General features: G+C 36.8%; 1 protein-coding gene across 1 annotated transcript in view; it reads right to left on the bottom strand.

Annotated features, from left to right (window-relative positions):
* The window catches only part of LOC121317178 (serologically defined colon cancer antigen 8 homolog), a 121,952-nt gene that overhangs the window by 43,550 nt on the left and 55,851 nt on the right, over window positions 1-22,551 (bottom strand). The window contains exons 13-15 of the mRNA XM_041252839.1: window positions 19,633-19,760; window positions 14,890-14,998; window positions 12,672-12,803 (exon numbers count right to left, since the gene is read on the bottom strand). Coding sequence (XP_041108773.1) covers window positions 12,672-12,803; window positions 14,890-14,998; window positions 19,633-19,760 — 369 coding nt within the window. The remainder of the gene's footprint in view (window positions 1-12,671; window positions 12,804-14,889; window positions 14,999-19,632; window positions 19,761-22,551) is intronic.

Raw genomic sequence — 22,551 nt, 5'->3', positions numbered from 1 at the left:
TGTATTCGGACCTGTCGACCAAGAGACAAGATAATGCTGCTTCTTCCCACTTCGGAATCTAAACTGTATGCTAAATGGCAGGGGCCATATGAAGCGATTTGGACTAAAGGGAAAGTGAATTATGAAATTCGGCAGCCCGAGCACCGCAATGAGTGGGAAATATACCATATCAATGTATTGAAGCCCTGGCAGGCAAGGGGTGCCTTATTTATAGTCCCAGACGAGGTAGAGGATGATTTTGAGGATGAGGATGACCCCGTATAGAGGCTCCTTGCACACAGAGCATTCAGATGGGGGAATAGTTACTTTCAAATCAACAGAGAGATCTGCATAGTTAATTGAGAAGTTCAAGGATGTTTTTTCGGACATGCCTGGCAGAACTTACCGTGTTGAATATGACATTATCACTCCCCCAAGTACCACGGTTCGAGAGAGACCTTACCGGATCCTAGAAAGTCGACGAAGTGGCGTTAGCAAAGAGGTGCAGGCAATTCCAATAGTCGCCAAATAGGATGGAACCAACCACTTCTGCGTTGATTTTCAAAAGGTAAACGCTATTGCCAAGTTTGATGCATACTCCATGCCTCTGCAGTATGTTTAGGAAAAGTAAAAAACAGACACACACACATACACTTTACAATGGAAGAGTAATTAACATTTTAAATGCAAAATGGGTCAAACTGACCCACATGGCGGTTCTAGTGTTAACCCGTAGATCAACTGAAAAAACTGCATTTTCTACCCCCGATGGTCTGTTTCATTTCAGAACCATGCCGTTTGGGCTACATAGTGCGCCCGCTGCCTTACAGAGGCTAATGGACCAAGTCTTACGCCCACATCATGAGTATGAAGAAGCGTATACTGATGATGTGGTTATTACAGCTCTACCTCGTGAGAGCATCTTGCTAGGCTCGCAGCCGTCCTGCAGTCTGAGGGTAGCCTGGCTGACAACCAATTTGGGTAAATGTGCATTTACCAAAACAGAAACACAATATTTAGGATTTATTATGTGACATGGGCAGATGAAACCCATCACCACCAAAGTCCAGGCTTTGATGGACGCGGTAATCCCGAAAACCAAATCCCAGGTAAGGTCTCTCTTGGGGTTGGCCGGTTATTACCGACGATTTATCCCCAAGTATGCCACATTGGTCAACTCTCTAGTGAACCTCTAAAAAGAGCACACCAAATTAAATTAGATGGACAAGAGAATGTCAGAGGGAGTTTGATATTATTAAGATATTAAAACTCTTCCAAGCCCCTACCCTTATCACACCAGATTTTGATAAGGGATTCATCCCCACACCCACACTTCGATGTTGGTCTGAGGGCAGTCTTGTCCCAGCAGATCGATGGAGTAGAACACCCCATCCTCTATATATGTAAACAGACGTTCCCCTCGGAGAGTAACTACTCTGTCATAGAGAAGGAATGTCTGGCCATTAAATGGGCCATTTAGACCTTACGCTGCTACCAATTAGGACATTCATTCAATCTTGTCACTGACCACGCCCCACTCAAATGGTTAAGCAAGATGATGGATAGCAATGCCTGGATAACTCGGTATCTGGCGCTGTAACCCTTCATGTATTTTATTACACACCATGTAGGGAAAGATCATCAAAATGCGGATTACTTTTCCCAGGAGGGGGGTGTAATGGGTAAAGTAGATTTCAGCTGAGTGTTCCTTCGGCTCCACTCTGAGCAGTGAGATATGTGACAGAGAGCGAATTCATTCAAGTCAACAATATCCCTCCTGACTCGTGAGGATGCTGTGTAACAGGAACAGTGTGCCCCCGGACTGGATGGTTGGACAGTTCATTCCAGGGTCAGTCAGAAGCTGGCCATCCAGGAAGGGGGTGTAGTCATGGTACCAGAAGTCATCGCCCTAGTACGATAAGCGACTAAGTGGCTAAGCACTAGCCAGGAGCTGTCACTACAAGCCAGCACTAAACCCGGACTACACTACACCACCAATTCATAAACTGTTTGTCTTTCACCACACCTGCACAAGAGCACTCGCTATTGGGAGAAGTGACCATGTCTGTGTTGTGTGTTAATTATTAGTGTCTTATTGTTTCGGGACTGAAACCCTTGTTTTGCATGGAGTGATACACATTACTGTGTAGCGTCCGTGCTTATTTTAGTGTTGTTGGCATGCAGCCTAGCCAAATAAAGGAGCTGTTTTATTGAAACTCCACCGTCTTGTGTGTGTTATTCCTGAGCACTGCACCAACGACACCTGCGGAGGGCAAGCCATTTTGCCATAGCATTTTGTGAAGAAAGCCACTTCTGTCTCTACAGAAGATAGCTCACTCACTATTTTTTTTTGTATTTTAGTTGTCACCCATTTTTATGCTTGCTCAGCTACAAATCTCATTCGCTGACCTACATATCTACACGTAAATGCTGCGTGCATACACAACCGGACAATTTATAGACACTCGCAGATTTGTATTTTCGGAGCAAGACATACTGCATTTTGATAGAAATAAAGGAAGCCCCTAATCAAATGTGTTTCATATCAATTTCCAAGATTTCACAGACTTTATTCAAATTCACTATTTTCACAAGTTCTGTGCCCTCCATGACAAAATTGTAGCCTTAAATTGTCAGTTATTTATATTTAATGTACTACTCTGATAAAGCAATAATTAGGGATAAGCAGTCTTTAGATATTAGCAGCTCCTTGCCAGGCTGCAAGTAATAAAAAAGATTGTTAGTGTTATCAAATTTGCTGTGCAGCATTAAAATAGAATTATTAAATCTGCCCAAACCAATTCTCCCTTGTTGCAATTCGCCTCCGGATAGTGGTTTGACAAAGAATGATTTTTACTGCTGTGAATATTTGTTTCCTAATAGTAGTTTTTTTTTTTTTTTTCTCAATTTCAATTTTAGTAGTTATATATCAGTATTTAATACCCACTTAACCAACTCAGATCTCTTATTAACACTAAAGATTCTACATTTGTTAAAAAAGGAGTTTAGGGGTACCAGTGCACTTGTGTGATGAATTGTTCATTAAACTTTGCTTGAATTTGAAAAGAAAAATGATTTATTCATAGATATTTAGTAAGCACGGGACTGAAGAGGAACAAATCCTCCCCTAGTATTTATTTCTGCATTATCTGCCCCAATATCTGTTTGAGATAAATTTGTAGTTGGATTTTGAAAGAGCATTGTGTTTTACTGGACATTTACTTCAAACTATTTTGTTTTATGAGGATTACAATGCAATAACTTTATTTAATATCTTGATACATTGCATACCACTGTAATTGGATATTGCACTTGAAACCCAATGCAAAATAAAATACAAAAATTGAAATATATCAGGACTATAAAACAAGTATACTTTTTCTTTGAAAATATTCCTTTTTATGCAGAAGGTTTAAATGTTTACTCTTTTAAACAGAGATTTACAGCCTTATCGGCAATCCAGACTAGGTCACCCACTGTGTTTTAGTACAATTAGGATCCAGTTGTGTATTACCATAAATACTAATACTTGTTCACTAGATGGCAACTATAGAACAAAAGAAGTGCTACATATACAGTCACAGACAAATGTATTTGGGCAGATAAAAAAAATGAGAAGAAACACAAAAGAAAGTGATTTCTATAATTTCTAATTGTGCTATTGGAAGATATAAATTAAAGTAGAGATTCAGCTTTATAATAAAACAACACATGATCACATAACATGCATAACATGAAAAACAACCTGCAAAAACTAGTTTTGCCTTTGGCTAGTGACAGAATGTCTCGCTTTCATGCATTGTAAGGCTTCAGGAATCCTGTCTAACTCCAAGTGTCACAAGAGTCTACCATGCTGCAATAAGTAAGTAAATATATCTACTTAGTTTTGTGTCAAAGTCGTAATTTTTTGTTGAAAAACTGAAGGTTCTAAATGATTTAATTTGCAGAATGCTACTATTACTATGTATTTGGAGTACAATATCCTACATAAGTGGATCACAGTATTGTTCAGTACCATGTTCAGTTGCTCAAATGTGCATAACTGTAAGTTCATTAGCGTTTATTTTGTCAATGGAACATGTGTATGCAGAAATAAATTAATGTGTTTTGTTAATGTTAAATTTGTATGCAGAAATATATATTTATTCAAACATCACATTTTTTTGTTGATGGAAAATGTGTTTGCAGAAATAAAACATTCATCAGCAAAATAATAATGATTTTGTTAAATGACAATTAATATGCAGAAATAAATACATTCTTTGATATATCTGCATTTACCAATATGCTTTGGTAAGTTATAAGATTAACCGGTTAATGTCCAAAAAGCAATTTATGTCTTCATACTTTCTGACATTTACCATCTTATTTGGTAAATGTTGACATTTACCGGTAAAATTTAAGATTGACCGAATTCGGACTATTGCCGTAACATATAGTACTGTGCAAAAGTTTTAGGCAGGTGTGAAAAAATGCTGTAAAGTAAGAATGCTTTCAAAAATAGACATGTTAATAGATTATTTTTATCAATTAACTAAACGCAAAGTGAGTGAACAGAAGAAAAATCTAAATCAAATCCATATTTTGTGTGACCACCCTTTGCCTTCAAAACAGCATCAATTCTTCTAGGTACACTTGAAGTCAGGGATTTTGAAGGCATATAGTATGATTAAACAATTACACCAAACATGTGCTAATGGTCATCTATTCAATATGTAGGTTGAAACACAATCATTAACTGAAACAGAAACAGCTGTGTAGGAGGAATAAAACTGGGTGAGCAACAGCCAAACTCAGCTAACAAGGTGAGGTTGCTGAAGACAGTTTACTGTCAAAAGTCATACACCATGGCAAGACTGAGCACAGCAACAAGTCAGGTAGGTACAGAAAAAAGGTAGTTATACTGCATCAGCAAGGTCTCTCCCAGGCAGAAATTTCAAGGCAGACAGGGGTTTCCAGATGTGCTGTCCAAGCTCTTTTGAAGAAGCATAAAGAAACGGGCAACGTTGAGGACCGTACACGCAGAGGTCGGCCAAGGAAACTTACTGCAGCAGATGAAAGACTCATCATGCTTACTTCCCTTTGCAATTGGAAGATGTCCAGCAGTGGGACCCTGTGGGACCCTGGTACACCCATCTACTGTCCAGAGAAGTCTGGTCAGAAATGGCCTCCATGGAAGACTTGCGGCCAAAAAGCCATACCTCCAACAAATCTAAAGAAACGTATGGATCAACCTGTACAGGCAGTGTGGTCCAGTGGTTAAAGTCCAGGGCTTGTAACCAGAAGGTTTTACAGCTTTTGTCATTACTTTTTACCCCTCCCCCGAAATAAGTTGTTACAGCATGTCATTAACAGGCCACAATTTAAATGTTACAATCATGTAGTCAGTTTAATACATTTTAGGTGATTTTCTGTGTTTCTACAAACTGCTTATTACAAACAAGGTGCACAGTACACAGGGTTACAATGTTCAATATCAGACATTAAGAAATGTTATCCAGGACTGCTCGTGCTTCATGTTACAGATCAAGCAGATTTAAACAAAACACAGACATTTAGAATTCTAAGCTGTTAGAAGGCTGAAGGCTTTAGTCAGTATTTACTGGTCTCCTGTTTCTGTCCTTTCTCGGTTCTCCTAAACGGGCTACTATTTACAGGATACAAAAAATATATTAATATGCACCAATAAGTTAATTTGTATTCAAACACTCTCAACACATACTGATGGTAGAGTAGAACTTGGAGGTTTGTTTCTGATCAGAACAGTTAAGAACGTGTGAACATTCCCTTAAGGTCTGATTCTGGCACTAGTGGCAGCTGCTATGCCCTCTTGTGGTGCCATGTCAGCTTGTGTCATACAGCATCCTGTCCTATATTTACAGTTCTTTGTTTTACGTGTTTGTTTTAGAGGAGCGCACACAATACATCATTCACCTTTTACGTAACGTAAGTCTGTTAATCATGTAAACCAATATGATATGACAGTACTACAATACATTTGTTTATTGAAGGTAGGATTTTGTTTAAGTTATATAAGAAAATATGTTAATTGAATAAATTAGGTAGAAAAAAGTATATGTTAAATATGGCTTCCTTCCAGCATTTGCTTTCCTATTGAATACCTAGAGCTCTTTGTTTTTGTTTTTTTATTTTTGATCACGATGTTTTTTTTTTTTTTTTTTTTTTGCCGATTCCGTTCCTTTCTTGGAAAAATGTTGAATTTAGTTCACTTTAGTTTTTTCTCCCGTAACTTGATTGAGACTATGATTCTGTTTCCTTCATAATGTAAAAAAAAAAAAAGGTAGGTCCTTAATTTTAATTCAAACCGATCGTAAACAGCAAATTAAGTTAAACTGATTTAATCAGAAACTATTATTTGCAAAACAGGTTAAAAAGTGATCTCGTTTCACAATGAATGCTTTTCCAAGAGTTTAATTAAGAAACGGAGACGGCTCAATATAACTTTAACCCTTTTCACTCGTATAAAATTATACTGGGCCCGCCAGTATAGCGAATATCTCCAGAATACATAAGGAATGGCTTGCATGTATTGCGCATCAAATCGGTAGGTGTGTTAATTGTTTTGGCAGCAATTACAGCCATGAGTCTATTTGGATAAGTCTCTACCAGCTTTGTACATCTGGACACTGCAATTTTTGCCCATTCTTCTTTGCAAAATTGCTCAAGCTCTGTCAACTTGGATGGGGATCTTTGGTAAACAGCAATTTTCAACTCTTTCCACATATTCTCAATTGGATTGAGGTCCGGGCTTTTTGTTTTTAAGCCACTCCAGTGTGGCTTTGGCTGTATGTTTGGGTCATTGTCCTGCTGGAAGATGAATCTTCTCCCAAGTCCCAGGTCTCTTGTAGACTTCAGCACGTTTTCCTCCACGATTTCTCTGAACTTTGCTGCATCCATTTTACCCTCTATCTTCACGAGCTTTCCAGGCCCTGACGCAGAGAAGCCTCCCCATAGCATGATGCTGCCACCACCATGCTTCACGGTAAGGATGGTGTTCTCAGCATGATGTGCGGTGTTAGGCTTGCACCAAACATAGCGTTTAGCGTTGAAGCCAGAAAGCTCTATTTTGGTCTCATCAGACCATAGAATCTTCTTCCACTTGGTCTCAGAGTCTCCCACATGCCTTTTGGCAAACTCTAGCTGAGATTTGATTTGAGTTTTTTCCAACAATGGCTTTCTTTTTGCCACTCTCCCATAAAGGCCAGTTTTGTGAAGCACCCGGGCTATTGTTGCTGTATGCGCAGTGTCTGTAAGCTCAGCCATGGAAGACTGTAACTCCTTTAGAGTTGCCATAGGCCTCTTGGTGGCCTCCCTGACTAGTGCCCTTCTCGCCCGAATATTCAGTTTTGGAGGACGGCCTGTTCTAGACAGATTCACAGTTGTGCCATATTCTCTCCGTTTCTTAATAATGGACTTTACTGTGCTCCGGGGGATATTCAATGCCTTGGAAATATCCTACCCCTGATTGGTGCTTTTGAAGAACCTTATTCTGGATTTGCTTTGAATGTTCCTTCATCTTCATGATGTAGTTTTTGTTAGGAAATGTACTAACCAACTGTGGGACCTCCCAGAGACAGGTGTATTTAACCTGAAATCATGTGAAACACCTTAATTGCACACAGGTAGACTCCATTCAACTAATTATGTGACTTCTAAAGACAACTGGTTGCACCAGAGCTTATTTAGGCATGTCATAGCAAAGGGGGTAAATACTTATGCAATTAATTATTTTCTGTTTTATATTTGTAATTGATTTGAACAATTTGTAGATTTTATTTCTCACTTTGACATTATGGACTTTTTTTGTGTTGATCAGTGGCAAAAAACTAATTAAATCCATTTTGATTCCATGTTGTAACACAATAAAATGTGGAAAAATCCAAGGGGGGGTGAATACTTTTGAGAGCCACTGCATTTATTTGTTTGGACAAAAAAAAAAAAAAATGTGTCAAGGTTCCCAATGCCATAACTTTGTTATTGTTTGTCTGTTTCATACCAAATTTGGCACTTATGGGCAATCGTTGTTTTACAATTAGGTTCCATGAGATTTCAATGAAGAACCCAGTCTGTTAAAACAACAGAATTTCCCACTAAAAGGTGAGTTAATTATTATTCTATTTTGTACACTTTACATCGCTTTTGCATGTGGGTGCTATAAGTTGAAAAGGCACAATAGCACATGATTTCTCGTATCCAGAAAGCAAACAAGTTAGCAGGTAGTTAAATTGAGCAATACAGAAAAATGATAATGTTGCCTTTTTATTTGTACTTTCAATGCTGATGCTTACAATATGCTTATTTCATGGTTTACCTTTACATCTAAATAAAAAAATATTCTACATTTCCAGTAAAATGTCTGGGTCTTTACTAGATAGTACTTTAAATTGTATTGTACTATTACAGTTTTGGAATATATTTTATTTTTTAATGAGGAGTTCCAGGCAGCGTGTTCTTAAAAGTAGGTGTTTAACAATATGTAGTGTTAATTTTGGATAGTAGGATGTCTGTTTTTATCAGAATTTGTATAAGAAGTTCAGAGAGCTGCATCAATACCCCCACATACACCCACGAAACAAAAGTGTATTACAAGTCAGCAAAGAAGAAACATGGTGGGGGTCACTGAGAAATAAATACATTTGCTGGAGCTGTTTTTTTCTTTTTTTCCCAATGAAGGTACAGTACTATGATTTATACTATGCTACTGAAGAAGTTTTTGAAGGGAGGATTTCTTAACTGTTGAAACTCAATAAATCAACGAAACTACTTGAAATGTTAGAAATGACCATGGTGTCCTCATATCTTAATTGTGAGTACTAACACTGTTCATAGACTCTCATCACTCACTCAAGCCAGATGTCAGTATCTACCAGGTGCTTAAATTGCAAATGGACACTACCTAACAATTCAAGAAAACACAACAATTCAACATATGAAACTGATTAACAATAGGCTACTAAAACCACTAGTGCTTCCATAATAGAAGCATTAAAGGAATACTTTATACCTCCAATATTTGCAAAATATTAAGTTTTGTATTACATTTGTTTTATTTATATTTTATTACTGTATCTGGTATGTTTAAAAAAATTATCAGCATATTTTACCCAGACTCTGAGCAAACCTGAGCAATTTGGAATTCCTGTAATGAGGCGAGTAAAATATGACCCAATGGTGAACTGGCCTCATTACCTTTATAATGGTAACTTTATTAAACATGTCCAGTATTCATGGAGTGTAGAAAAAGTAATAAACGAAGATTTAATAAGACGAACACTATATGTAATATGATTTCTTGTAATATGATGATGAACTCTACACAATGTGAACTGCTGGTCTCTATGTTTCTTGGGTCAGGAGAAAGAATCAGATCTCTTTCCCAGAGATCATTGTTATAATGGAGTTCAACATACGAGACAAGAAGTCATATTTAGCATACAGTGTTTCTAGAGCCTTGCAAATATGAAACCACTACCTCAAATACTGTCTGAAATATGAGTGTTTGACAATGTGGCAGTGGTAGCTTTGTAAATGAGTAAAAGAAAAGGTTTAAACTGTCTTTTATAATACCCACAATCTAATATGACCTGGAGAATCATTGAATACATTTGTGTATGATATGTCAGACATCTTAGGTGACAAGTCAAAGTAAACAGTGTTATTTGAGTATTCATATGACTGAAAATATTAAATCTGAATCTTAAGTGCTTTATCAGTTGAAGTGGCAGTGGAGCCAGCAGCACCGGATTGCCAATCACATGCGAGTTTCCTTCACAGAAAAGCTTCATGATGTCAGTCCACATCGTAAAAACACTTGCACAATTTGACAATTCTGAAAAAAATATTTTTTTCTGCCTGAAAGACTCAGGAATTCAGATGTTAAGAAAAAAACAAACAAACAAACAAAAAAAACTACCTATACACACTGTCTATTCAGAATCTTTTCCTTTTCTTTCTGAACATATATGAAATGTACAAAGTACATCATCATCTCGGCTCTGCACGTAATTCAGGTTTGTAGAGAAAAGCATTTTAGTTTATTGTTGTGTTTTATCAGTAGATATTGAAAACCCTTGTTTAAAATGCATGGACTTAATAAAATATTACCCAACTGACAGTGTACCTGCTTGCTATTGCTTTCACAGACCTCATACCCCACATACTGATCTCTTTTGTTTTCATCCACTGAATGCAATTCACTTAAACATACTGCAGAAAAGTGAAAACAACTCAACAGTGAATCTCATTAGTGAAGGGCAGCGGGGGACTTGTACAACCTAGTAGAGTAAATCTCTCAATGAAGCACAGAAAACCTTCAGCAATATCCTATATTCATAATAGCCTCCAAAGTAGCTTCATTCTGTATAATGTGACATTAACTGTAATAATTGTAATTGTTGTAGCGATTGCTAAATCAGATGTCAACTGCTCTTAGTCGAGCTCGCTCTTAAATTTAATTATTTACAATTTTCTTTATTTTGCTCTTATTTGAATTTGATCTTATTTGCTACTGATTTTATTGTACTTTTATAACTGCTGTTACCTGTAATCTGTAGTGTGATATTTTATAATGTGACATTTTGTAACGTGACATTTTGCAACAATTGTAAGTTGCCCTAGGTAAGGGCGTCTGCCAGTGGCAGTTGGTTAACAGTTTGCATGTTCGCCGAACCCCCAGCATTTTTGTAAATGAATTGCGCTTCCCATCGTCTGTGAAACTTCCCACTCACGTGATACTAGCACATCAACATGCAGCTCATCTTTTAATAGACTGAAGACGGGCTGTGTTCACTCGAAAATGCGAGAACCTAAACCTGCTGTGCACATGCGCAGTAGCAACCAGCCGTCAGCCAGGAGTGGTTATGATCAGGCGGCCACGGCGATCAGGTGATCAATGCGCATCTGTCAAGATAACCAAGGCGAAATACAAACTGCACAAAACTTTGTCTCTCAGTCTTGCAGAGTGTTACTTTGCAAAACAACAGAACATTAGAATATTGCTATTCTAATTATTCTAAAAGAATCTAAAGTCAAATTATTCTTGTCTATCTTCACCTTTATCTTCATCTTTATTTTCACATTTGATTTCACATTCCACATATATTGTTGTTTTCACAGTTTTAATTTGCCTTTATTTTGTCCCGTTTTCTCCCAAGGCTGCTGCTCCTAAGCAGTGCTTCTTGCCGCGTTCGGCAGTTTTGTTGTTAGTTTACAGAGTACTGATCACTACCCGTTTAGGATAATCAGTTATTAAATATAGCATTCAGTATATGTGCGTTTTACTTTTATATTATTTTATATATTTTTAAAATTCGTGTCAGGTCTTTTTTCTTTATTTTCTAGACTTTTTTTTTATATTAGATCATCAGTCTTCTCTGCCACTTCTGCCTGTTTGAGTAAATTGGTTAATAAATAAATATAAAATCCTGTCGATCCATGTCAGGTTTATTTCATCTTCTTAATCTACCGTTTCCTGAAAATACATTTTTTAAATCTACTTATTGATTAATTTTTTTTTCATTCATCGGCCTTAATTAGGACTTCCATTTAAGGTTTTATTGATTCCTGTTCCTGAGTTGGATTGGATTAAATTTAAGTAATTAAGTATTTAAATAATACAATTATTATTATTATTATTATTATTATTATGTTTTCCTGAATTTGGACTTAGGGACACCTTGAACTTGAGTACATTTCATGTTTTGTTTTTTTTTTTGTTTTTTTAAATATATATATTGCCAGGTTTTAATATTCTAAGACATGAATACAGTAGAATTTCTGTTAGCAAATAATTTTGCTACACTAGAGGAAGTGTAGAAACTCCAAATCAAAAGGTTGGGACCCAGCAGATCTCCCATAAAATTAGTGCAGGTGAAGAGTGACAGAGGATGAGCATACACTCGAACATTTAACAAGTCCTGGTATAAGCTGAGGCCATGGGGTTGGCAAGTGAAAGCCACAATGCACTGTTTTGCTTTCCTTGTCTCCTTTTTGCTAAGGCTTGGGGTGACACTGCTGCAGCATGGTCAAGAACTGGAATTACAGACCTGCAACATCTGTCCTCTGAATCAAAAAAGCATGAGGTTTCCAATGGGAAAATGGGCAAATGTGTGTCTTTTCATTCACATAAAGTCAAAAAACAACAACATATGAATCCAAATTAACATGTATTTATACTAAAGTAATACAAAAATGACTACAAAAGATTTAGAAGTGAGTAGTTTTCGAGATTTACGATTATACTGTAAATACAGTATTTCCAGAGATTACAAAACTACTGAAGATTGCAGAGCAAAGTTTTTGTATCGCTTCCAGCAAGAAACAGATCCACTAGATAGTGCATCTACCACTGAGGTCGACCCCCTAGACGCCACCCCCACAGACCCAGCCCCATCAGCTACATCTGAGACGTGAACACCCAAAAATTTTGGCCACCAGCCGCCTGCTAATAAATAAATAAATAAATAGATAGATAATATTCATTGAGTTAATTATATACAATTATTGAGGATTGCTGAATAACACACAAACTTATAAAAGTCTTTAATTGCAATTTGTAATAACTCTTGTCTCATTATATAATTTACCACGTACTATTTTAATTCACAGTGTGACATGGCCTTATTACAAATTGTACAATGGGATTTTTTATTTTAGAACACAAGAGTGCTTACCTTTGTTTCATTCTCTCGTGCATCCGCCCATGCTGAATACACTGCTCTTCCATCTTGTCACTACGAGACTGAAGTTTCTCCAGAGTATCCCGAAGGTACATGTTCTCCTGGGAAAGCTGGCCAATTTCTGACCTGAACAGTAAAAACTATTAGTATTTTTTTTTTTTTGTGAATCAAAACGTATTAGTTGATGAAAAAGGCAGTTAAAGATTCAGCACTGAATAAGAACTCTGAAAACTGTTTACTTAAAGGCCTTGTTTACCTTGTTTGGTGCAATATTTTAAAGTGCAGTTTGGACTTCAGAATGTACTAAACAAATTTGCAGTATACCATATTATATAATAGTATATTGCAGTGACAGTCTGGTAGCGCATAAATAGTGGTGTCACACATAAGAATAGGGCATAGAAGTAACTTGTGGAGTCACAGTGGTGACGTTAATTGTGACGCTCGTCTTTGAAACAATCAAAAGTACCTTTACAAAGAGAATGAAATATGCTTACTACGTTTTAAGGGTTTTGATGGAATTTATCTGGCTTCATTAACTTCTCTTGCATTTAATGTCACTGTAACAGGGCCAGAAGCCCTGCTGTAATATTTGTTTTATATTATGATTAAAAAATGTATTTATTTGTTTTAGAATGGGGTACCCCTCCGCCCCTGTGTTTAGTGTATATTATTTTATATCTGTTTAGTTTCGTTTTTGTGGTTCGTTTATATATATATATATATATATATATATATGACAGCGTAGCCGTGTTTTATTAGTGTAATGAGTGTCAAAGATTTTTAACCGCATACACGCGTGTTTGTTTTATTTACTGTACTGGTGATTGGGGGTTTTGAATTTTTTTCATTTTGAATGTGAGGTTACTGTGTGGGAGTTTATACCCACCATCGCTTACTATGAGTGAATCACCTTAACACAAACGCGCCCGTTCTAAACGGTGGCGATTGTATAGTACCTGTTTAGTTTGAAACTTTCGTTTAATTAGTTGGTTATTGTTTGGTTTGTCTTGAGAGGATGTGCTCTATCTTATATACTGTAGATATATGAACTTCATCATCAACTTCTTCCCAACTGCGCTAATGGCAGTTTCGCAGCCTCTGGCAAGTAAATTAAAATCTTTGCACAACCAGATCCCAATTAAACCAGTATTTTCTTGTTGTTTAACAGTTATGTCGAGCTTGATGATCAACAATATATGCTCTATGCTTGAATTTGCGCCAATCATTTTTTTTCCTCTGTTTTATCTAGCAGAGCAGTAAACCGTGCACAAATTTGCTTGCAGGGAAACATGATTTTGCTGGGACATTAGGCACGAATCAGAAAGAAAATAGCCTCAAGATACAAACAGAAGTACAGTTGTGATTTTAAGTAACTTGAGATAGTTCAGTCATATGAAATCTTTAATAACTCATAAATGTATTTGCCACACTTACAGCTGAAGGAGGGCACTACCTGGCCTAACTAAGCTTGCATGTTAGGAAGCCAAACTATAACTTTAGCCTAGTTTCAATATACTCACTTTAGCAGGCACTCTTGTCAGACCATGTGTTTTAACATGGCTAACACAGATTTTACACAAGGCTAATGACATGTGTGACCCCGAGAGTGTCACACACTCATATTACTGTATAGGAGGCACTTGTTAGAAAATTTCACAAGTATTATAATTTCATTTTAAATGTAATAGGTAGACTTGTGTCTACACTTCAGTGAAAATGGCACATAACGATTAGTTTATGTTTATACATTTTAGTTGCTTTACCCAACATTTTTACATTATTTTCAAAAGTGTTAACTTGCACTTAGCCTTGCCAGAAAAAAAAAAAAAAAGTTTCAATTGGTTAAATTATAGACACACTTGCCGTTTGAGAGTAAAGCACAGAACAAGGGAAAATTAAACATGTGTTTACTCTAATTATATTAGTCCTGTGTATAGTGTTTTGTGAATGCAAAATGTGTATAAAATGTTGATGATAAAGACTGACTGCCAACTTAAAAAGAGCCCTTTGTGAGCCAAAGCTCTGAAAACCAACATTTCTACACGTGCAGACTTCTTGGATTTCTGACTAAGTGTGACGTATGGATGGATGTACATATATACTTATTTACTGGTGTTTGCACCATTTCCCTGTCACCATGCATATGAATTGTGCTGCAGGGAATGTTTATAATAATAATAATAATAATAATAATAATATTTCTACTTGCCTGTTCTTCTCTGTCACACGTTCTAGCTTTGTACCCAGGATTCGGCACTCATCCTTCAGTTTGCCTATCAAAGTATTTTGGGAATTTAACAAGGCTTCCAGTTCGTTAACTATAAATAGAGAAAGGAAATACCGGTATGAGATTTGAACATTTCTATAGAATTTTACAGATCTCATATTGTACACAACCTTCCAGTATCAGGACAGCTAAACAACTACTGGGGTGGGGCATTTGTTGGCCATTTCACCTAACACCCACTTTTGCTTACTGGTATCATGTATGTTTAAATGACGATACATTATAGATAGGGATTCTGTTCTTCGGGTTTTATTAATTGTATTTTTCTGTGCTTATTTTTAGCTGTTTTCAAGTTTTATGTTAGTCGTTTTTTCGGGGCTGTAGTTTTTGATATACTGTATGAAATGAGTGTTTACGGTTACTTTCCAAAATGCTTGAACTATGTTTAGTAGTAACTCGACGTTACTTGCACACTTAAGTTGTACCTTCTTTCCTTTGCTGTCCTCCGTAACAAAATCCCTATGGTCACGGGCACATTCTTCTGGGTTTTTTGTGTGTAGGCACTTCTGTACATTTCGCCACAATTCTGTTTCAAATCCTTAGTATCTTAACTGTAATACAGCTTTAAATCCCACTAAGAAGCCTCCATCCTGATTGTAATCTCGTTTTAAGTCCCGCAAGCGGAGTCTCCAATAGAAATGTAGGAATGTGCTGTCACTCAGTAGTTGGGGCGGGTTTAAAGTATTCAGAACGAATCAATGATTGATGCAAGTCAGGAAGGCGGGACATTACCAAGCAGCACCGGGAAATGTCTTCATTATTATTTTTGTTGTAGGTTTTATTTTTTTAATGGAAAAAGGGTAAAGTAAATGCAAACTGATTAACCATTTCCACAGTTTTTCAGATTGTTTCCGGTGTTTATTTGCTATCCACCAATTTCATTTTTCTTTTTTGTATCAACTGTGTTTTATCAGGTTTTGACGGTTAAAATCGAAAATCAGAATCCCTAATTATAGACACCTTCAACAGCAAATAGTGTAAATCTTACCTGATTGGTTTAGGTTTTGAAATCTCAGAGTAAAGGAAAGAAATGTGTTTTTTTTCACCTTTCTGTATGTCCTACGTTCACTGGCCTAGACAGTCAGAAAGTTTACTTTTCATTAATACAAACATGAATCAGTCAACAAACTCAGAAAAATTTAGTTTGGGTATCAATAAATAATAATAATAATAATAATAATAATAATAATAATAATAAAAACTCTGTTCCACTGATGTTTTGAACGTGACGGTGTTTCTAAATCAATCAAAAGAAAAATAAATAACACATAATATGTCTTCTTCAATTACTATACTGAAATGTGCATTTTCAACTTAGAATTCCAATTTGTATTCAATTTTTAACAGTTTAAAGGGAAATAAAACAAAACATTTTCGGAGTATGAGTACTGTGATTATTATTTATGTTTACCGAAACATTTATACTTCTTAAAAAGGCAGAAAGATTGTGCTTCACCGATTAGCATTCAATTATACAACGAGTTGAAATCTGCAAAATTCAACACAGCTCTCTGATCAGAACTCTCCATAGGCAGAATCAGCAGCCGTCTGCTTCGTCCACTATACTTTTGTGCTATGAGGGAATCTCAATGAAAACATTCACCAAATAATTACATTTAGCCAACCTCAGGAGTAAAAAAAATAAGATAAATACATTTAAAAAAAGAGATGACACTCGAGTTAGATGGTCACTAGTAGGTAAGTAAAATTAGAAAATTATGTAATAGCATTTAGAAATCTTACAAAGTCGTTTAATTAATGTTATGTGATGAGCGAGATCCAAAACATTACTATAACCCATCCTTAAATACCTTAAAAGGCCACGACTAGCATGGTAATTCTTGTAAACCCATGTCATAATAAAAAAGGATAAGTAAAAAATAAATAAAATAATCAGGAATAGTGCTGCAACCATAAATTATGTTATTTTGAACTATATACGGTAAATACAATTTCAGATGAATCAATATGACAGAAATACACAATGTATGATACATTAACAACCAATCTTTATAAAAACATTTCAGCAATTTCAAATATTTGTTCATGACAAAAATATTGGTCTTTACATTAAAAGTCTAAAAAAATAATATAACTAATTTAAAAAAATGTATCCATTGATTAAAAACCATTATAAAATAAATAGCCAGGAAAAGAGATAATTATTTCCAACATCTATTGAAGAAAAACATTTTGGCAACAGGAGATGATGGTCAAGACAAAGGAGTTGGATTCATGTTTGAGAAAGCACTCGTAGCGGATGACAACAAAGAAAAAAGCTACAGAACAATAACAAAGAAATGTGGAATACCAAAACCCACAAATCAGAGCAATAATCAAGAAGTACCACAGAACAAATTCAAATGAAATGCCTGAAAGACGTGGACATCCAAAGAAAATGATGGGTACAACAAACTAAGAATCGTCCAAGCAACTAAAAGCCAAGGACTTAAAGAAAGATTCAGGAGAACAGTGCAGAATTTGCTTAAACTGCATTATTCTCCTACTGTAGGCATTCATTACATGTTGGTCTATTAATTAAATTAGCAAAGTGCTCCCCCAGTGCTTTCTTCACAGCAATATGTAAGAATCTAAAACAATACATCAATAGCTGCCATCTTTCAATATGCCTTAGAGGATATAGTAAACATCCGGTTCACACACCATATAAAAGGAACCGAGTTCACTTGAAAACTGTATCGTGAACAAAAACAGACTCGGTCCTGAAAAAAACCGAAGGGGACCAAAATTTGCATCCAAATTAACTCAGTTCCCTTGGTCGCAGATAAGTGTGAACAGCATTGATACATTGTTTCAAACAAAACGAATCAGACCAAGTCCAGACCCAATGTGAATGCAGCCTTAGAAGCATCAGGCATATTAGCGCACGAAAGAACTGTAAAAAGGACACAGAAGAGTTGTATGCATGGAGACCTCACTGCAAAACACTTTTAAATTAGCCAAGAAATATAAACAGGAACTGGAGCATTCAATAAAATTCTCTGGTGAAGTTAAACATGCAGGTGGTTTGATCACGATATGGGGGTGTTTTAGCAGTTCAGGGACTGGAGATATTCATGTGACTGCAAATCGAATAAATGCAGCCATGTATCAAAACATTCTACAATGATACCATCATCTTGCAGGATGAGTGGCTTCTAACATGACAACAACCCAAAGCATACAGCTAAGTAAAAAATTCTTGAAGAAGAAAACGAAGATAAAAGTTCTGGATTGGCTTTTGCAAATCACCATATTTCAATCCAATAGAAATGTTTTGGATTGATCTGAAAAAAAAAAACAAAAAAAACCTGTTGACAAGCATTGTGTAACCAATCTGTCTGAGCTGAAGGCAATATGCAAGACAGAATGGGCCCAGATTTCACCAAGATCTAACACTATGGTTAAGAATTATTGTAAACGTCTAAAAGCTGTAATAAAAGCAAAAGGAGGGCACACGAAATACTGAAGCAGGGGTACCAAAACTTTTGTCAAGTGCTTTTGTTTTTTTTGTTTTTTTATAAAAGATTGTTTGTTTAACAGCCATTGTGTATTTTGGTCTTCGTCATATTGATTAGTGGCTAATGTTCACTAAATGCTTGTATTTAACATCTTTTCTTCAATAGTGTAGGGTTGAAATACTTTTGTCTGTGACTGTATGAAGAAATTATATATTTAATAAAGAGTCAAAGAATATCTTCAAAGGTATTAATAAAATTATTCTTATGTTAAAATATGACTACTCTAATACTGACAGGTGATTTTAAGCAATTTAGGGAACCAAAGGAATACATTTTTAGCCTACTTCAAAAAACACAAGGTTTTTTTGTTTTTTTTGCATAGTACATGCATATTAGTGAACTAACTACCACTACAGGATATCGGTATGATAAGCAAGGTGTACAGACTCTACAGGCAATGTCAGGCAAGCCTATTATCCTTGGAGGAAAATGATTAGTGAGCTACTGCTCTAGTGCATTAGTACACTGAGCCAATATAATGACAGAATAGCAGGCTGTGAAAAAGTTGTGCAAAAGAATCTCAATTAGTTTAAGCCCTTTGAACATGGCAAACGGTGTTGGCCAGTGGGGGAAAAAAAAAAAAAAAAGGTTTAAACACAAATAAAATCTGGGACCTGGTAATCCTGTCTTAAATAACAACTAAAAACTCTGCTGTTTAAAAAAATAAAAAAATAAAAAAATAACTATTTAGTCTGTCAGAGTGGCCATTACATGCATATCAAAGGAAGTGATCTGTGGTATTAAATGACTAATTCCTTAAGTCTGGTGAATTTCCCGCTGTGCTTCTGATGCCATTTCTCTTTAGACACAATGTGTGCCCACAAAACCCAGCCTTGTTTTTCTCACTTTGTTCTGGCATTGGCGTGCTTTAAGTTTCTCGAACACAGGTAAATAAACTCATAATCCAGATGGTGCAACAGATGTGACAGCAGCATTCTGAAATCAACAGACACTAGGCAGCACTTCCCATTTTCTCTTTTAAATGCTAACTAATATGTAATTCGGAATCTCCGGTGTGGTGAGCATCTGCTCCCTTTGGCCAGCCAAAGGTTACAGGTGTTCCTGATGTCATTTCTCAGTGAGGTGTGGGCCCCAGCTCTGAGAGCAAGGTGTCTTGGCATGTCCTGCACTGCCGACCACCTACCGCTGTTCTCATGCTGAGCCTCCATTTGCTGCATCTTCTGTATCAGCTCTTGCTCACGGTGTTGGGCCTGGAAGGTCAAGGCCTTCACTTCGTCACTGCGGCAGCGGACAGCAGTCTCTTTCTCCAGCCTGAAAAATAATACAAAAGAATTAGAGCCTCTTGCAAGAGCAGTCGAAGGTGCTGCAGCGGTGCCAAAAGTACCAGATTCAGGCACCTAGTCAGACAGCAGCCAGTTTACCAGCCAGTTAAAACATGCAATCTGACATGACATTTGTCCCCTTACCTCTTTGTGTAGTGCACAAGACATACTGGCATGATTTGAACTGAATATACAAAAAAAACATAAAATAAAATGACACGAAATTCAGAAATTGAAACACATTTGTTGAAATGGATGAATAATCAAGTAACGATTTTCACAACTGCAAGGGGTCCCCTAGTGGCTCACCTAGTAAAAGCACGGCTGCATGGTGTGCAGGGTGAGTTACAGTCAAGGGAGCACAGGTTCACGTACTGGCTATGTCAAGTCACAGGTTTTTGCTGGGGATTCTGGAGGGAGCCCTACATTGGCTCTGGTGTTCTCTGTAGGGAGGCAAAACCATCAGGGACTGTTTCTGCTCATCACACTACAGCAGACCATACCAGCCAGGCGCCTAGTGAGCTCAGGCAATCAATCTGCAGGGCTGGCCTTTGTCCTCCAGAGGACAGTAGCTCACTGACATTCACTGTCAAGTTCCCTGGTATAAAAGAGGAAGCTGGTTTGGTCGTGGGATTGGAGGACAAAAAATATTTGGCACTCTAAACTGAAAACAAAACAAAGAATGTGACATGCATGTATCATTAATTAAAATGTTTTATACTGACAAATATTTTGAAAACATTGAGATTAATGTTTCTCATTAAATTTGCCAGTATTACTAAATGAAGCACTTTTGAGTGATTCATAGTTATGGATGATATACAGCTTGCTTGCTGTATCTAAGTAACATTTGTCACAAAGTTGTGGCAACACAGGACTGCACCCAATGCATTGACTGGGTAAGAAATTATTAAACAAGTCAATTGTAAAGAATTCTACTGACCTCATTCCTAGAAATAGTTGAAGTGGGTTAGGGTTGGGGTGGGGGTTTGCAATACTAGAACACTTTTTGGTTCTGAAGCCATACCACTGAGTCCCCTAAGTGGGTACTAGTCAAGACATTGACTATTTTACTCTGGGTACCAAAGCCTTTTCAACTCCTGTAACATCAAGCAGGTTGCCATGAGCAATAGTCAAAATGGCCAAATGCTACAGAATTACTGAAACAGCAGAGCTAAATGAAATTTAGAAACTGGCTTTGTTAAATACACATCTACCAATGATTGTTTGTAGTTCAGCTGATGATACAAAGTCCCTAGAAAGTAACTGTACCACAAGCCTTTTCTATATTGTATTAACACCACTGAAATGCAAAATGGCTTTTGGTGTGTGACAGAAAAAAAGTGAGTGTGCTATGTTAAACAGCAGCACAAACTGTCGTTCTTAAGCCCCTTTCACGCTGACATGCTCTTCCCGGGTTGCAAGCCGGTGTCATGCGCATATGCAACGCCCCGAAGCAGCTTGTTATGGACTCTTCCATCCAAGCTTCTCTGGATTGAATCGTCAGCCCAAATGTTGATTAGAGCACATTTTTCTTCATCCCTGCTGCAATCTGGCTCATGGTGTGTCTCAATCAACAGAATTATGGCTAAACAGAATAAACAGAAATGAAACCTGAAACCTTTACGTAGGTGTGGCTGTTTGTTCCTTCATCATCTTACGAATGGCCATCATGCATTCTGTCTAGCTCGACACGGGTTAAATCGTAACGACCCACATACCGAGGAACTGTTGTCTACTGACCTGGGTAGAAGTGTGAAAGGGGCTATAGAATGTAGCAAGCACCTTCAGCAAAACATACATGACTGCTCTGTAGAATGAGAACTTCTTGTTTACTACTCTATCAAAAAACACCATTGTACACAAGATAAAAAAACTATTACCAAAGTATATTGCGTATCTTGTATATAGTGAGCAACCTGTATATAACATGGATACATTTTCTTTAAATATGTAAAAGGGCACATGTTATAGTCCAAACATTATGGCACACATGTTCTCTTTATTAAAAATGAAGATTTTGAGGCTACATGATATAAAAGCATTTGTCAAAAGATATTATATTCTCTACTGAGCTGACTAATTAGTAGTTTATATATAAAGTGATTAAACTTAATAATATGCAAAGAAATTATGGACAAATAACAATATCATGGGTAGAAATTCTCAAGACTTAAAGTTTGAGATGTAAACACTGCTGTACTACTTGTCTACACAAAATAAAATCAAAGTGCCAGCCCCTGTAACAAAGAATCAACTGCATTCTTCTAGCCGAACTCCACGGTTTTGTTCCCATTCTGCAAAAAAAGCAATTGCCACCCTACAGTGCGGTTTTACTTTGTGCATTATTTACCCGCCTTCATATACTTATATAGCTGTTGGTCCTATAGCCTTTCAGAGTTCTTTTTTGTGTGCTCTCTCCCTCCCTTTTTTCTTTAACTAAACTGGCTCTGGCTCCCTCCATCTGGTCCCCCTTCCTTCAGCAGCCCCGCACCTGTTCACACCTCCTCTCCTGTTGGATTCCACTGAACATTTCCTCCTCTGCCAGGGCCATTCTGGCACTCGCAACCTTTCTATCATTCAATCCATCTGTCAGAAGTGAACTTTGTTTACCACCAGCTTCTGCTTTCTTCTTCAAGAAGCACAAGCCCCTCAAGGTCATTGTCAAATGAACTGTTGGCACCAATATGCAACCCCCCTCCGTTCCACAACTCCCCCAGTCCCATTTTTACACATATGTATGCATTAGTTAATACTTTTTGATTAACTATACCAATCCT

This window comes from Polyodon spathula, chromosome 6 (genome assembly GCF_017654505.1).
Source record: "Polyodon spathula isolate WHYD16114869_AA chromosome 6, ASM1765450v1, whole genome shotgun sequence".
Taxonomy (NCBI): Eukaryota; Metazoa; Chordata; class Actinopteri; order Acipenseriformes; family Polyodontidae; genus Polyodon; species Polyodon spathula.
The sequence above is the reverse complement of the archived record's forward strand: the minus strand, read 5'-3'. Positions and strand labels throughout refer to the sequence as shown.